We start from the raw sequence: 17,701 nt of genomic DNA, 5'->3' as shown, positions 1-17,701 counted from the left end.
TTTGCGGCTGTAATCTATAATGTAATATAGATAAAAATCATTGAAAAAAACGGTGTGAGTTCCCAACCCAGTCCAATACCAGGCCCTTTGGGTCTGGTATGAATATTAAGGGTAACCCTGCACCAAAAGAAATAATATTGCATGAGGGTCCTCCCAAAATTCATACCAGGCCCTTCAGCTCTGGTATGGATATTAAAGGGAACCCTGCGCCAAAATTTTTTAAAAAAATGCAGTGGGGTTCCCCCCAAAATTCATACCAGACCCTTATCTGAGCATGCAACCTGGCAGGCTGCAGGAAAAGAGGGGGGCATGGGAGCGCCCCCCCTCCTGAACTGTATCAGGCCACATGCCCTCAACATGTGGAGGGTGCTTTGTGGCCCCCCAAAACTCCTTGTCCCTATGTTGATGGAGACAAGGGCCTCATCCCCACAACCCTAGCCCAGTGCTTGTGGGGATCTGCATACGGGCCCCCAGATCTTGCCTCTCCTATGTGAATGGGTATCAGGTACATTGTACCCCTACCCATTCACCAAAAAAAACAAGTGAATTGTGACAAAATACAAAACAATTTTGACAATTCCTTTATTATAAAATAACTCTGAGTGGTCTTCTCCCCCCAGCTGTGTCTCCTGCCGTCATCTTCTCCTGGTGCTGTCTCTCTTGCCACCATCTTCTGTTGCTGTCTTCTGTTGCCGTCTCTCCTACCACCGCCTACTTCTCCCACTGCTGTGTTCTTCCCCGCAGTGTTCTTCCTTGCCATCGTCTTCCTCTGTTGTGTTATCACCCGCCGTATGGCATCTCTTACACAGCCATGGGGCGTGACCATCCGTTGGCATCACACAGAAAGCCTGCCCCCATTTTTCCCAAAGAATGAAGTGGACGGGCTCTCTGAGCACCCCCCTGTTCCTGCAGCCTGCCAGGTTACGTGCTCAGATAAGGGTCTGGTATGGATTTTGGGGGAAACTCCTACGCCATTTTTTTAAACTTTTGGCATGGGGGGGTTTCCCTCCAGGTCCATGCTAGAACCGAATGGCCTGGTATAGACCTGGGGGTTACTCCATGCCATTTTTTTTTCATTTTGGCATGGGGTCCTCGCTGAATCCATACTAGACCCTAAGGGCCTGGGGTATAGACTTGGGGGGGACCCCATGCAATTTTTTTGTGATTTTTTTTGGCTGGCATTTTTTTTTATTGCTGACAGCTGATGACTCATTGGTTGTTAAGGATGCAGCAGCTGGCTTCCTGGCCCCCTGGTTAGCAATCAGCTATATACAGTGTTAAAATAAGTACAGCAAAACACATCAAAAATCGCATCACAAATGCAACAGTTGTCTTTCTGGTGCAGTTCCATTGAAATCTAATACCTGCAAATGGCGGGAAAAAAGTCTCTGACTGTTTACAAAAATGCACTGGTCGCAAAACGCATAGATGTGAACTAGTACCATAGGAAATCATGTTAAATTGACTGTAGAGTGCTTCTGAAAACTGCAAAACGCACTAAAAAATACATGGGTGCGAACTTAGGGTCAGGGCCAGTTCACACTGGAGTGATGCAGGAACACTGCCATATGCAAACTGCTGGCAGTGTCAGTAGAAAGCTAATGACACCCACAAATCATTTTGCATATTGCAGAGCTTAGCCCTTGTACATACGGTCGGAGATTCCGACTACCAAATCCGTCGGAGTAATTCCAACTGATTAGGTCCGGAAGTGATGTTGCATACACATGGTCGGACTAAAGCCGCGTACACACGGGCGGACTGTCTGTCCAACTTAGTCCGCCGAAACACATTTCAGCGGACAGTCCGCTCGTGTGTGGGCTTCAGCGGACTTTTTCAGCGTGCAGTCTGGCGGACTAAGTATTTTGGAATTTCCGTAATATTGTCCGTCCAACTTTGGTTTCAGCGGACAGTCCGCTCGTGAGTAGGCTAGTTGGACGGACTAAGTATGGCGCATGCTCAGAAAGGATTTACACGGCGGAAGGTTGCATTGCTGTGTATTGGACGTCCTATTTCTAGTCCCGTCGTATGTGCTGTACACGTCATCGCGCAAGCTTTCAACGGACTGTTTGTTCATCGTGTGTGGTCAAGTCCGTTCATTCGAAAGTAGGACGGACTGTCCGTCGGATTGTCTGACGGATTTAGTTGGCCAGACAGTCCGCCCGTGTGTACGCGGCTTAAGTTGTCGGAAAATCCGATTGTACATAACGTAATGAGTTATTTCGTTAGACGGGACTACGTTCAGGCTAGTAGCCAATAGCTTTGGTCTAGGAATTTTATCTGAGCATGCGTGGCACTTTGTCCGTCGGAGTAGGCTACACATGATCGGAGTATGTCCGATATGAGCATTTTGTCGGAAAATTTTACCGGCAAGTTGGAAAAATTGGTCCGTCGGATATTCCGACGGAAACAGTCCGATGCAGACCACACACAGTCGGAATATCCGACAAAGCGGTCCAATAGGAAACATTCCGACAGAATCTCTGACCGTGTTTACAAGGGCTAACTGCAAATTCATACAACACCCATGCGATCTGATTTTGCTGCTGACCAAAAAAAAAGGGACCTGTGAGAGTTTGGTCTTAATGCAATGCAAATTCAACCATACAATCTGTATGGATGAGTTTGCATCACACAGACATTGCATGTGATTTGCAGTGCCGGACAAATCACATCCGATGACGGACAGCACAGCAGTGTGAATCAGCCCTAAGGCCCCTTTCAAACTTGTACGACTTGTCCTGTGACTCCTGCGTCCATATACCTCAAGATTACACTGGTATTGCTTCAAATCACATCAAATTTTTGGCAAAAAGTGCTGAAAAATTACGGGACTTTCAGGTCGCACAAGTGTGAAAGGGGCCTTATGGACCTCAAGTTGTATGAAAATTCAGCCAAGTGTGAAAGAAACTTAATGGGATTCTTTGATAGCACCTTTTGAATTAGGCCTTATTTGCACTTGTGTGACCAATGCCTGTGTAATCTTGTGGTATATGGACCTCAAGTCACATCAAAGTCAAACCAAAGTAGAGCAGAGACAAATATGACTCACTTGCAGGATGCACAAGTGAGAATAGTGCCTAATTCAAAGGTATTATCCATGAATCTCATTCACACTACTGCGACCTGAAAGTCACATTATTTTGCTGTCACTTTTCTGATGCAACTTGGCCCCAACTTCTGGGAATGCCTGTGTAATATTGCGGCCCTATGCACCTCAAGTCACATGAAAGTCACACCAAAGTAGTACAGGGACTACTTTGAAGTTGTTGCAACTTGAAGTAGCACAGATATGAATGGTTATTATCATTGAGAATCATGGGGTACAACTTGTCATGCAATTCGGAGGTCCAATTTTGCTGGAAAAGTCACCCAACTGTGAAACAAGTCATATATATTTTAATAGAAAGAAAAGCTCATTTATATTTGCTTAGGCCTTATTGATTTACATCAGCAGAACAAATGCAGGAAGTGATGTGTGTACATGAGCCAGAAGCAAATGTGTGGTGATGCCAAACAAATCAATGAACCCCACCCACACCAAATCTAACTACCACATCCACCCCCATATTGAGTAAGCACAAGTACATTTCCTATGCTTACCTAGCAAATAAGCAGTATCTCCTCTTTGCTAAAGAGGGACCTCGCTATGTCCACCTAGATGGAGATCCTCACCAGAACAGGAACTTCCGGGTCATTACAATGACTCATTTCTGGGTCAGAAGGTGAAACCATGCTCTTTTGATTGTAGCTGCTAATATTTGATCAAAACCAGGATTAGCATTTTTTTATTATTGTTTATTTGCATATATGCAAATCTGTATTTCTACATACAGTATCTCACAAAAGTGAGTACACCCCTCACATTTTTGTAACTATCTTAGTATATCTTTTCATGTGACAACACTGAATAAATGACACTTTGCTACAATGTAAAGTAGTGAGTGTACAGCTTGTATAACAGTGTCAATTTGCTGTCCCCTCAAAATAACTCAACACACAGCCATTAATGTCTAAACCACTGGCAACAAAAGCGAGTACACACCTAAGTGAAAATGTTCAAATGGGGCTCAATTAGCAATTTTCCCTCCCCAGTGTCATGTGACTTGATAGTGTTACAAGCCCTTAGGTGTGAATGGGGAGCAGGTGTGTTAAACTTGGTGTTATCACTCTTACTCTCTCATACTGGTCACTGGAAGTTCAACATGGCACCTGATGGCAAATAACTCTCCAAGAATCTTAAAAAAATAATTGTTGCTCTACATAAAGATGGCCTAGGTTATAAGGAAGATTGCCTGAAACTGAGCTGCAGCATGCTGGCCAAGACCATACAGCGGTTTAACAGGACAGGTTCCACTCAGAACAGCCCTCGCCATGGTCGACCAAAGCAGTTGAGTGCACGCGCCCAACGTCATATCAAGAGGTTGTCTTTGGGAAATAGACGTATAAGTGCTGCCAGCATTGCTGCAGAGGTTGGAGGGGTGGGGGGGTCAGCCTGTCAGTGCTCAGACCATACTCCGCACACTGCATCAAATTGGTCTGCATGGCTGTCATCCCAGAAGAAAGCCTCTTCTAAAGATAGATAGCTAGAGTTCATTGAGGGAACCATGAATGCCAACATGTACTGTCACATACCGAAGCAGAGCATGATCCCCTCCCTTCGGACTGGGCTTCAGGGCACTATTCCAACATGACAATGACCCCCAAACACCCCTCCAAAATTACCACTGCCTAAAAATTACCACTGCTAAAAAAGCTGAGGGTAAAGGTGATGGACTGGCCAAGCAGGTCTCTAGACCTAAACCCTATTTAACATTTGTGGGGCATCCTCAAATGGAGGATCCTCAAATGGAAGGTGGATGAGCACATGGTCTCTAACATCCACCAGCTCCGTGATGTCATCATGGAGGAGTGGAAGAGAACTCCAGTGGCAACCTGTGAAGTTCTGATGAACTCCATACCCAAGAGGGTTAAAATATAAGGAAAATAATGGTGGCCACACAAAATATTGACACTCTGGGCCCAATGTGAACATTTTCACTTAGGGGTGTACTCACTTTTCTTTGCCAGAGGTTTAGACATTAATCGCTGTGTGTTGAGTTATTTTGAGGGGACAGCAAATTTACACTGCTATACAAGCTGTACACTCACTACTTTACATTGTAGCAAAGTGTCATTTTTTCAGTGTTGTCACATGAAAAGATATAATAAAATATTTACAAAAATGTGAGAGGTGTACTCACTTTTGTGAGATACTTTATAATGATATTTTAAGGTAATCTTAAGGGAGTTGGATAAGAAATTATGTCCCTGGGATAGCAGCAGGTGAATTACAAAGACAAAGGCACAGTTTGAGCCCTGTGGAAAAAATGATCCACACTCCGGTTGTTGCTCCTAAAATTTCTTCATTTTATTGAATAGCCACAGTGAACAAATGCAGATTAAGTCAGTTGATGCGTTTCAGCCTATACAGCCTTAGCCATAACCACATTACAGACATAAAACTTTGAAACAAATAGTAGCTGTGAAGATCACAGGCTCCACCCATTGATTGTCTTAATTGACCACAGGCAATTATCCAAAAAAAGAGAATCAGCTGCAATACATATTGGGTGATCCATGTGTATGCCACTAATTTTCACACACCTTGTAGTGAAAATATGTACACGTATGCACACACACGTGAATACATTCATACACATATATACATATGCATAAGAAAGCACATCATACAATTAAAAAAAAAATAATAATAAAAAAGATGAAAATAATAATCCAGGTATGTGAAAAAAAAGAAAGGAAAAGAGAGAGAGAGAGGAGGCTCTGGGTAGAGTCATTCTTAATATAAGTGCAAGCCCAGATCCGACCTCAGGTTTAACCCCTGAGGTGATCTAGTTTTTAATCTAAAAATCCACCATGCTTCTCTCCCCAGTAGCCTTTTCTCCCTGTCACCTCCTCTGGGTGAGTGAGTCAACCATTCTATTCCACTGAAGCAAAATGAGGAAAGAACATCCCGATAACATTCTCTAAAGTAAGACATTGCATTCAAAATATTTCTAGCATTTGGGTTTTTTGTCTCACAGTAATGTCCCACTATACAGGCTCTCAGAGGACGTGTGGTATAGCCTACATATTGGAGGCTGCATGAAATACAGGTGATCAGGTAAATGACATTGTTTGTGCCACAGTTGATGTATTGCTGTATAATGAACTCTTCATCTGTGGCTGTGACAACAAATGTTTTACCTAAATTACAGCACCTACAGGTTTTTGTACTACAAGGGTAACTTCCAGAATAGGAGAGTCAGGTGGGTTGGCATTGTTTAGATGAAAAAAGACTAATGGCAACCTGCTTGCAATATCCCATTTAAATCATTATCTGTATACAGTATTGGAATTATTTTTTATTATTCTGGCTGATGATATTCTTGGGAAAATGTACTTACAAATGTAATAGGTTTATGTGTTCTTCTATTTCCAGAGTTGTAAGGTTTATTCTTATTTTAATACTCTCTCTTGGTTTTAGCCTTATCTGACAGAAATTCCTCTCTGTCCATTATCAAAACCCTTTCCAGTCCTTGGTGTATAACAGATTTGTTATAACCTTGGTCCAATAAGCGCTGATGAATGACCTTGCATTCCAGCTCAAAGGCTGTTGAACAGATTCATTTGGCTCAAATAAACTCCCCATAAGGGATGGCATTAATGGTGTCGGATGGATAAAAACTGGCTACAAAAAGTGTAGTGTTACCAGAGAATGGTTTCCTATAAGTGCATGTTAAAATATCACTCGTAGTCGGATCGCCCTTTAGGGTGATGTCTAAAAAGTTGATACTGAAAGCATCATGCTTAATTGAAAAATGTAAATTAACTGATTGTCATTAATGTGATGGTAAAGGATTGTTTTTTATTTTTTTTTAAATAACAAACATATCACACCACTGTTCAGCACGTTTTACACAGAGTGGCCCCGAAACATCCTCGTCTGGGGTCACCCATCGACACCCCACAGCGTAGTTTGAGCCCTGGTTTACACTAACAGGGGGAGGAAATCGTGCGAGTTCAGCTGACAATTTTATTCCCACATGTCAGTCCCGACTACGGGGGAATTTCAGAGATATCTGTGCAGGTTTCTGCACTGATGTCAATAAAAATCACACCCGAAGTCACCAAAAAGTAGTACAGAAATGACTTTTAGAAAATGCGGCGCCGCACCAGTTAGAATGGTGCAATTGCCACCGATTTGACATGTCAAATCACACCAATGTGAACCAGGACTGACACATATAACACTGCCTATCCACCAGCTGAATTACCTGCAAAACTCCACAGCTGTTATATATAAAGATTCCACCTTTATCATTTACTTGCAGGTGTGCTGAAGAGATTTTTTTTTTGGGTGGACAAATGCATATAGAAATTATAAGATATAAAAGAAAGATCTTGCACTTCCCCAAAACCACCACCCCCAAAACTAAATTCAAAAGAAGAAAGAAAAGAGGAACACAAAGCACAACAAACAAGCTCAATAATGTATTTTTTATTTTGCCTGTAGAAACACAATTATGTACATTAATTTACTATGTGGTGCTACATTTAGCAAAACAGTTAGCAATTGTGTTTCAGGCTTGATTCACACTAACGCGTTTTTTGATGCATTTTGCATTTTGCAGAAATGCAGGGAAATGTTTTAACATGGGATCCTATGGAACATGTTCACATCAGTGCATTTTTGTGCCTCTGTGTTTTTGGAAAGGGTCGGGGACTTTTTTTCCCGCAAAATGCAGCATTTTGCATGTAATAGAATTCAATGGGCGTGCAAGAAAAACGCAAGTCCATAATTTTTGATGTGTTTTTGATGCGTTTTGCATTTTGCATTTTTGAAATCAGCATGTGATCAAACACCTTCCCTTTAAAAAGAAAAAACCCAGGATACCTTGAGAACCAGGAAATCCCAGGTTTGAACTACAGCAATCATGGTGAGGACTGAGCATTTGATCAGCCTGGTGAGGCCAAGAGCATATTTATACACTATTGCTGATCCCCAACACAAGGATCATAAAAAACGGGACCAGGGGTGGCTGGAAATTGTCAAGGAGTTGTATCCACAGTGGGATAGTTTCTCCAAGAAACAAGCAGACATGAAATGTAAGTAAGATTGAAAAGGTTTACACACACTTGTTAACCCAACTTTTACTTCTAACCCTAACCCAACTTTTACTTCTAACCCTAACCCGACTTTTAACCCTAACCCGACTTTTACTTCTAACTCTAACCTGACTTTTACTTCTAACCCTAACCTGACTTTTATGTTTCAATATTTTTATTAAAGGTTTTCAGTACAATACAAACAAAAGTCTCATTAATGCGGCAAAGTATTACATCAAGCACAATGCATAATGGGCCAACGCACCGGTCAGTTCCGCAGACAAGCTGGCGGCAGCGAAATAGGTGCCTTATCTAATAACCCCGGATCACATAGGATCCCATCTGCCGAAGCTGTTACCTCTAGAGTGATATAAATATCCAATTGTGCAGCTAGCACCGCTAAATGAGAGATGTAAAGAAAACAGAGAACAGTGAGGAAAAGAGGAAAGACCCAATAGCAGGGGAAGAGAAAAGAATAGAGAGTAGAAAAAAGTGGAGAAAAAGAGGGAAAGGGGGAGAACTGGGCGGGAGGGGGGGGGGGGAGGGAGCCGTAGTCCTGAATCCTCAAACCCATGCTACCATGGCAACGTTAAACAGCATACCTCCCGGAACCATTAGTTAGATAGACAATCCATGGATCCCAAATTCTATAGAACATTTTCATCATGTCTTGAGACAGTGCGGATAACCGTTCGTTCAGCATTAACCATGACATTTTATGTTTAAGCTGGGCTATCGGTAGTGCGGCTGATTTCCAGTTACGAGCTATGGTGATCTTAGCTGAAATAAATATAAAGGTAAGGAGCCTCTGCTGAGGCCTGGAAGCCTCTGCCGCCTTGCCCCCCAAGAGGGCCAGCTTAGGTGATTTCCTCAGGTTCAGTCCTGTGATAGTGTAGACAAAATTAAACACTCTATTCCAAAACCTTCTGACCTTCGGGCATGACCACCAAATATGGTAGGTGGTCCCCACCTGGCCGCATCCCCTAAAACAATGGGACGTAGCTCCCGGAACAAAGGCGGCCAATCTGGCTGGGACCATGTACCACCGCAACAATACCTTGTAATTAGCCTCTATCACCGATGTGTTGGCGAGAGAGCGATATGCCGTCTCAGAGAGCGTGCACCAGTCGTCTAATTCAAAGGATTCCCGAAGGTCCTGCTCCCACTGGAAAATATAACTCAACTTCTTCCCTGGACCCCTAAGTAATGTGTAGATGGCTGATAAATGGCCTCTAATTTTGTCATATTGCAAACTCAACTGCTCCATGGGAGTCAGGGACCCCAGGTCTCCCCTACGGGCCATACTCTGTACGAAATGCCTTAATTGGGCACATCGAAACTTCTCCGAAGACGGCATATCAAATTTTTCAGTTAGAGCTTGTTCAGAAAGTATACCCCTACGGTCACATAGGTCAGCAATGCGCAATAGCCCTTTATTTGTCCACCAGCTGAACAGTTGAGGAGAGAGGCCCGGGGTGAACTCCTTGTTGTTAAACAAAGGCGCCAGCGGATTGTGGGGCGATCTGAATTTGTATATTTTTGACAGCCTGTCCCATATAGCCAGAGACAGAGACAGGGTAGGACACAATATCAGCGGTCTATCTTTCATTGGAAGCCATAATAGCTGTGAAACCTGTAAGGGGCGACAGGAATAAGATTCCATATCCATCCAAATAGCATGTGTGTGGCGTGAATGGTATCTGGTAAGGTGGGCCAGCTGAGCCGCATGATAATATTTCTGCAGATCCGGCAGGCCCAGTCCCCCCTGTTTCCTTATGGTGTACATTGTGCTCCTGTTCACCCTGGGCCTCTTGTGTCCCCAAATAAACCTAAGGATTTCATTTTGCAACATTTGTAGATCTCTACGCAGTAGAGCCACCGGTAGGGTACGGAACAGATACAGTATTCTAGGCAACACATTCATTTTGATAGAGTGTAGTCTGCCGAACCACGATGGAGGGTGTATCTGCCATTTAGCTAGGTCCTCTGTCAGTGTTTTGTAGAGTGGGGGGTAATTCTTCCTGTATAACAACTGGATAGTCGGGGTCAGATTAACACCAAGATATGGCAGTGCCTCCGGCTCCCACTTAAATTGGTATGTGCTCTCTAGAGCCTTCTGTGTGGCCTCCGACAGGGAAAGATTGAGCGCTTTAGATTTGGACTGATTAACTCTCAACCCCGAGATTTCGGAGAAGGGTTGAAGAATCGCATATACAGTGGTGTGAAAAAGTGTTTGCCCCCTTCCTCATTTCCTGTTCCTTTGCATGTTTGTCACACTTAAGTGTTTCGGAACATCAAACCAATTTAAACAATAGTCAAGGACAACACAAGTAAACACAAAATGCAATTTGTAAATGAAGGTGTTTATTATTAAAGGTGAAAAAAAATCCAAACCATCATGGCCCTGTGTGAAAAAGTGATTGCCCCCCATGTTAAAACATACTATAAGTGTGGTTGTCCACACCTGAGTTCAATTTCTCTATCCACACCCAGGCCTGATTATTGCCACACCTGTTCACAATCAAGGCATCACTTAAATAGGAGCTGCTTGACACAGTAAGGTCCACCAGAAGATCCTTAAAAGCTACACATCATGCCGAGACCCAAAGAAATTCAGGAACAATTGAGAAAGAAAGTAATTGAGATCTATCAGTCTGGAAAGGGTTATAAAGCCATTTCCAAAGCTTTGGGAATCCAGCGAACCACAGTGAGAGCCATTATCCACAAATGGCGAAGACATGGAACAGTGGTGAACCTTCCCAGGAGTGGCCGGCCGCCCAAAATTACCCCAAGAGCGCAGCGACGACTCATCCAAGAGGTCACAAAAGACCCCACAACAACGTCCAAGGAACTGCAGGCCCCACTTGCCTCAGTTAAGGTCAGCGTTCATGCCTCCACCATCAGGAAAAGACTGGGCAAAAATGGCCTGCATGGCAGAGTTCCAAGGAGAAAACCACTGCTGAGCAAAAAGAACATCAAAGCTCGTCTCAATTTCTCCACAACACATCTTGATGATCCCCAAGACTTTTGGGACAACATTCTGTGGACCGATGAGACAAAAGTGGAACTCTTTGGAAGGTGTGTGTCCAAGTATATCTGGCGTAGAAGGAACACTGCATTTCATAAAAAGAACATTATACCAACACTAAAATATGGTGGTGGTAGTGTGATGGTCTGGGGCTGTTTTGCTGCTTCAGGACCTGGAAGACTTGCCGTGATAAAAGGAACTATGAATTCTGCTGTCTACCAAGAGATCCTGAAGGAGAATGTCCAACCATCTGTTCGTGTACTCAAGCTGAAACGAACTTGGGTTCTGCAGCAGGACAATGATCCTAAACACACCAGCAAGTCCACCACCGAATGGCTGAAGAAAAACAAAATGAAGACTTTGGAGTGGCCTAGCCAAAGTCCTGACCTGAATCCTATTGAGATGTTGTGGTATGACCTTAAAAAGGCCGTTCATGCTCGAAAACCCTCTAATGTAACTGAATTAGGACAATTCTGCAAAGATGAGTGGGCCAAAATTCCTCCAGGACGCTGTAAAAGCCTCAATTCACGTTATTGCAAACGCTTGGTTGCAGTTGTTGCTGCTAAGGGTGGCCCAACCAGTTATTAGGTTTAGGGGGCAATCACTTTTTCACACAGGGCCATGATGGTTTGGATTTTTTTTCACCTTTAGTAATAAACACCTTCATTTACAAATTGCATTTTGTGTTTACTTGTGTTGTCCTTGACTATTGTTTAAATTGGTTTGATGTTCCGAAACACTTAAGTGTGACAAACATGCAAAGGAACAGGAAATGAGGAAGGGGGCAAACACTTTTTCACACCACTGTAGGTTAGGGAGGGAAGTAATTGGTGACGTCAGCGTTAGCAAGAGATCGTCAGCGAACAGTAGGCATTTATGATCCCTATTTCCACACCTAATCCCCTGAACATCCTGACATTCCCTAATCCTAATGGCCAGTGGCTCTATCGCAAGAACAAACAGGAGCGGGGACAGTGGGCAGCCCTGCCTCGTACCCCTTTTAATGGGTAGAGGCTCAGAGGAATATCCCTGCAGCATCAACGATGCTGATGGTGTGTCATAAAGCGTTCCGAGGAGAGTCAAAAAGCGCTCACCAAAACCATACCTGCGTAGGACAGCAAATAAATATTCCCAAGAAAGGGAGTCAAACGCTTTCTGAATATCCAACGATAGCAGCATTCCCCGTCTAGAACCTCCACCATCCCAGTCCGACTGCACTGCTGATATAAGATTAATTAGCCTGCGGGTCTGATCCGATGCCTGTCTAAGCGGGACAAAGCCGGCCTGGTCAGGGTGGATATAGTTCGGCAGAAAAGTGTTAAGTCTAAATGCTAAGACTTTCGTTAAAATCTTTAGGTCAGTATTGATCAGGGAGATCGGTCGGTAGTTCGCACAGTCCCCGTGATCCTTGCCCGGCTTAGGAATGACACTAAGATAAGCTACATTTTCATGTAGGGGTATCTTGCTTCCCCTCCGAAGCTCATTAAAATAAGAGCACAGGTGAGGAATCAGGACATCCTGGAATTTCCTATAATATTGGCCTGGAAAGCCATCTGGTCCAGGGGCCTTCGAGGGGTGTAGTGACTTAATCGCCATTTTAATCTCCAATTCCGTGAATTCAGCCTCCATCAGATCCGCGTGGGCTCGGGTCAGCTGAGGCAGTGGAACATCACGGAAAAAGAGATCAGCTCTACGAGAATCATACGTAGTCTGTGAGCCATAAAGTTTGGAATAGAATTTGTAAAATTCCTGCAGAATAAGTTCAGGGTTTTGTGTGGAGCGACCCGTAGAAAGCCGCAGTTTAGGTAACGTAGGCGTATGTGGTCGGGGAACCAGTTTCCTGGCTAACATAGTATTCGGTTTGTCACCCATGGTATAGTACCTATGTTTAGTCCAGCCAATATGTTTTTCCGCCTGAGTCGTCAGAGCCAAGTTCAATTCCAGTCTAACATCGTCAATCGTATGTCTAATGTCGCAGAGCGGGTGAGCATGTTGTTCCTGCAGCAGCTGGTCCAATTTGGTTTCCAGTTGTCGAATCGCATGGTCACGAGCTCGTTTTTGCCTAGAGCCTATTTGTATCATAATGCCCCTAATCGTGGCTTTGTGAGCCGCCCAATTAATCACGGGTGATGTGTCCAAGGATTTATTACCCGCAAAAAACTGTTGTAATGCTTTGTCTATTTCAGCGCACAAAACGGGGTCCTTTAACAGACTAGAATTCAAACGCCACGGGGCTGGGGAAGCTTTGGACCACAACCCAGTCAATGACATCTTGATCGGAGAATGATCCGACCAGGGGGTGGATAGTATCGATACCGACGTTAGATACGGGAGCAGAGGTGTGCGGACCAGAATATGGTCTATCCTGGAATATGTATGGTGCACCTGCGAAAAATGTGTATAATCTCTAGTCGTGGGATTGGACTCCCTCCATGCATCAATTAAATCATAGAGATGTAAAAGTCTAGCCACCCTATTACTCCCAGTCGGCGGTCTCTTGAAAGTGGGTCTGTCAGGGTTGGATTTATCCATAACTCTGTCCAGCGGGATATTGCTGCCCCCCCCCAAAATCACTTGTCCCTGGACCTTGGGCAGCAATGTCCGCAACATCTTGCTAAAAAAGTCCACCTGTCCTGAATTTGGAGCATAATAAGATACAAAGGATACAAGTTGGTCATGGATACGTCCCACGGCCATGATGTATCTGCCACCCTTATCCTTAATTATGGTGATGGGCGTAAAAGGGGTACGTCTAGAAAAAGCTATAGCTACCCCCTCCTTTTTATCGGGTCCATTAGCTAGGTAAAACTGCGGGTATTTAACATTAAGGTAACGTGGAGCTGACGTCTTCGAAAAATGTGTTTCTTGTAGTAGTAATATATCTACTTTCTGTTTGTGATAAAATTGAAAGGCTTTAGTCCTTTTAATTGGGGAATTAAAGCCATGGACATTATGTGTGATCACCGAAAAGTCGGACGAATACGACTTAGCCATCGTGGTAGGGCAGAGCACTCTTACCTTGTAGCATCATGAGGGCGGGCATAGCCTCCAATACATGGGATTCCCATTCCACAAGCTTCCAGTACCAGCGTGTGTAAGTTAGGGTCAGGACTACAGCTCGGGGAAGATAGGGGGTTGAAAGAGAGAGGAAAAAGAGAAGAAACAGAGAATTAGTTAACATAAAAGACAAGGGCCGTAGGCCCGCAAACTTATACCAGTAGACTTGTGTAAACCGTATAACAATGTGGGAAATAATCCCTGCCGGATGGAATGTCCTTTCCGGAAGTGGCAAGGGTACCCCTCTCCGAAGAGAGAAGGTAGTCTTGCAAAGGAGCAGCATGGATTTCCGATCCGGCCCAAATGGCCCTTGCTCCTAAGCATGCCAGCAGGGCGGATTCAGGTCTCGCATACTGTCGGACAGTAAGTTACACTAGCTTCGCGAGTCGTCCTACCCCGAGGGTAACAGCCCCAGGGCAAGCAGGCACCCAATGCCCCCCCCCCCCCCCGTCCCAGCACCCCCCCCGGGGGAGGCCCTACGGGCCCCACCATAGGACAAACCCCGCACCCCCATGTTATTCAGAAACAGAGTTCAAACATCAAACCATGAGGACGCTGTAAAACATGTCCAAAAAGAGAGAGTAATAATAATAAAAAAACACATTAACTTCAAGTCAGTCATGGAAGAACCGTTTCGGGTGGAATGAACCCAAAAAATAGGAAACTGCACTATGGTTGTGCTAACAGGGTGACTACGCAGTCGCGCAGGCACAGACGGACTCAGGTGTGTCCCTCAGGTCAAAAAATAGTAGTATCTCTTCTGCTGCAAGTGGTAAGTCCAGGATTTCAAGGAGGGCATAAAAGTGCATTCTCAGGACTTCTGGTCTTCCGGGGGGTTCCTCTAGGTGGGTTCCGCCTACGCTCCGTCCAAAGTGGGGAGAGTGAGCGGTGTGCTGGAATCGGAGGAGAGGAGGCTGATGAGTCTCTCGAGATAATGCCCAAACTAAGTAGTAATTCTTCGCCCTCCGGCAATGTGGAAAATGAGTAGGATTTGCCATTATAGGTGAAAGATAATCTGAAGGGGAAGGCCCACCGATATCTGATCTGCTGGTTGATGAGATGTTGTAGCAGGGGTTTCAAATTTCTACGCTTTTGCACCGTAGAAGGAGCAAGGTCAGTAAATAACTGAATAGACGACCCACAGAGAGTCAAGTCCTGCCGACTGCGGGCAGCAAGCATCAACTTCTCCTTGGTCTGGTAGTAATGTGGTTTAACAATAACATCACGAGGCAGGCCATCAGATCTAGGGGCAGTAAGGGCCCTATGGATGCGGTCAATTTCCATGTGATGCGGTGCTATGTCTGGGATCAAGTCCTTCATTAACTCCTGCATTGCCCCTTCCAGATCGGTATGCGTTTCGGGCAGGCCGCGAACACGCACATTGTATCTACGAGAGCGATTTTCCAAGTCCTCGATTTTTGTAAGGGCATCCTCCAGCCTGTCCTGGAGGTCTGTGAGCATATGGGTATTCTGGTTAACCCTTTTAACAGTGCCTTCAACTTTAGCTTCAACAATGTCAAATCTCTCACCAATACTGTGAATGTCCCTCTTAAGATCAGTGGTAATCAAAGTGCAGGCCTTAGAAAGCTCCTGTTGTAGCATCGTGGAGAACCGAGCTAGTAACACTGTGTCCCCGGAGTAATAAGCTGGTTGGGGTGCTATGGAAGCAGAGCTAAGCTGACTAGACATGGCCTCTGCCAGTTCGGCCATATTTTTATCCATAGAGGATCCAGGGGAGCCCACCAGTTCCTGTGCATCGTCATCTATGGCCGGGGAAGGGGGATGCGCACGGGACTCACCCTGCTGATCTTCCTCCATGTCCCCGGAAGATTGTGACGAGAACGGATCCCTGGGGAGTTTCAAGGGAGTTCTACTGGCTCCATCCCTCAGGAATGCTGCAGCTCTGGCCGGGCCTCGCGTGTCTCGGTGTCCCGGCGCCATCTTGGATTGCGGCATGCGCTCAGGAGAGGACCCGGACCCCCCGGTGAATTGCAGGGCTTTACGCTGACCTCTTTTCGGCTGGCCCCGAGCCCGCCTGTTCATCACCCTCACCGGAGCTTCCCTCTGCCGTTTTCGTCGCCGCTGTCCCGCTGGCTGCGCTTAATATCGCTATATTTGGGCCGGATCGTGCGGAGCTCTCTCAGAGCACGTCTGCGTCCGAGATCCCGCGCATGCGCACCTAACCTGACTTTTAACCCTAACCCTACTTTTACTTCTAACCCTAACCCGACTTTTACTTTTAACCCTAACCTGACTTTTAACCATAACCCTACTTTTAACCCTAACCCGACTTTCACTTATAACCCTAACCCGACTTTTAAAACTAACCTAACTCTAAACCAGAGTAGGGGTAGGTAATGGTACAAAATCTTGAACTCACCTTTTAATAGACATCCGTGTGTAATCCATAAACTTGTCTTCATGGGCTCAGAGGTTGTTGTAAATGATCCAGAATTGCCCTCTCTGCTCCCTATTGGCAATCACTGGATGCACCCAAAATCTTTTCTCATTTGTTCCTCTTCTTCGGCTTCCTCTTCAAGCAAAACTGCAGCAGTAGCTGTGGCTGCTGCTAGAAAAAAGGACATTGAAGCCATGATAATCTAAGCACCAAAACGCAACAAGACTAGCGAGGAAAACGGTCTTTTAAAAAATGCATTCAAAAACGCAAAACACATCGAATACGCATCAAAATGTGGTAAAACCGCATGTCCAAAAACACGGCAAGCACCGCAAAATGCACTGCAAAAACGCTCAAAAGCAACATCCATAGGCGTGAATCGAGCCTTAAGGGCCTTGCTCATAGGAGCTTAAAATCTAAAATTTGATTAAACCTTAGAGTGGACACAGCTTTACTTTCAGTGTATAATGAGTAACATTTCATACTCCAGCCACTCACCCACCAAGCCACATATTTATCTGCAAGATTATAGAAACATACTTAACAGACATTATTCTTACAAAGCATTCCAACATAATATTAAAAAAGGCACATTTTCAAAATATAACACCCTCCACCAGCCCACAATCCACACACACACACAGATGACCATGTTCTGCTGGAAGCTGCATTGGTGTGTACATGATTAAGCAATGAGATCAAAGAATAGAAGGCCAGCAGATGCTCCCAAACCATGTTTGCATGGTCAGACAGAAACAATACACACACAACATTGACAGCATGGCCACATAAACCCACTTTTGATGGAAAAAATGCCCAAGAATTTCAGCAAACAGCCCTAGTTGGGCGTTTGTCAATATGCACAATACCATTCCTTCTCCCCAATAAATCACAGCAAAAAATATGGCCTTCTCAGGCCAAACAAACCCCCCACTGCAGCCCTTTATATAAGCTAAGTTGTATTGTTAGCACACTGACACGCGCCCAATAGTGCCCACCCACCAGTATCTTTCAATCTGTCTCTTCATGTATGTCTAAAGTGATTGCACCTGATAAGCAGGAACACATAA

The 17,701-nt window shown here is 44.7% G+C and overlaps 1 protein-coding gene across 1 annotated transcript in view; it reads right to left on the bottom strand.

Annotated features, from left to right (window-relative positions):
* LOC143962172 (uncharacterized) overlaps window positions 1-13,258 on the bottom strand; it is a 40,693-nt gene extending 27,435 nt beyond the window's left edge. Inside the window, exon 1 of the mRNA XM_077471500.1 lies at window positions 12,762-13,258. Within this exon, the coding sequence (XP_077327626.1) occupies window positions 12,762-13,258 (497 nt within the window). The remainder of the gene's footprint in view (window positions 1-12,761) is intronic.
* Window positions 13,259-17,701: the final 4,443 nt, after the last annotated feature.

This window comes from Lithobates pipiens, unplaced genomic scaffold (assembly GCF_037356315.1).
Source record: "Lithobates pipiens isolate NorthernLeopardFrog02 unplaced genomic scaffold, aLitPip1_a1.2 Scaffold_8, whole genome shotgun sequence".
Taxonomy (NCBI): domain Eukaryota; kingdom Metazoa; phylum Chordata; class Amphibia; order Anura; family Ranidae; genus Lithobates; species Lithobates pipiens.
The sequence above is the reverse complement of the archived record's forward strand: the minus strand, read 5'-3'. Positions and strand labels throughout refer to the sequence as shown.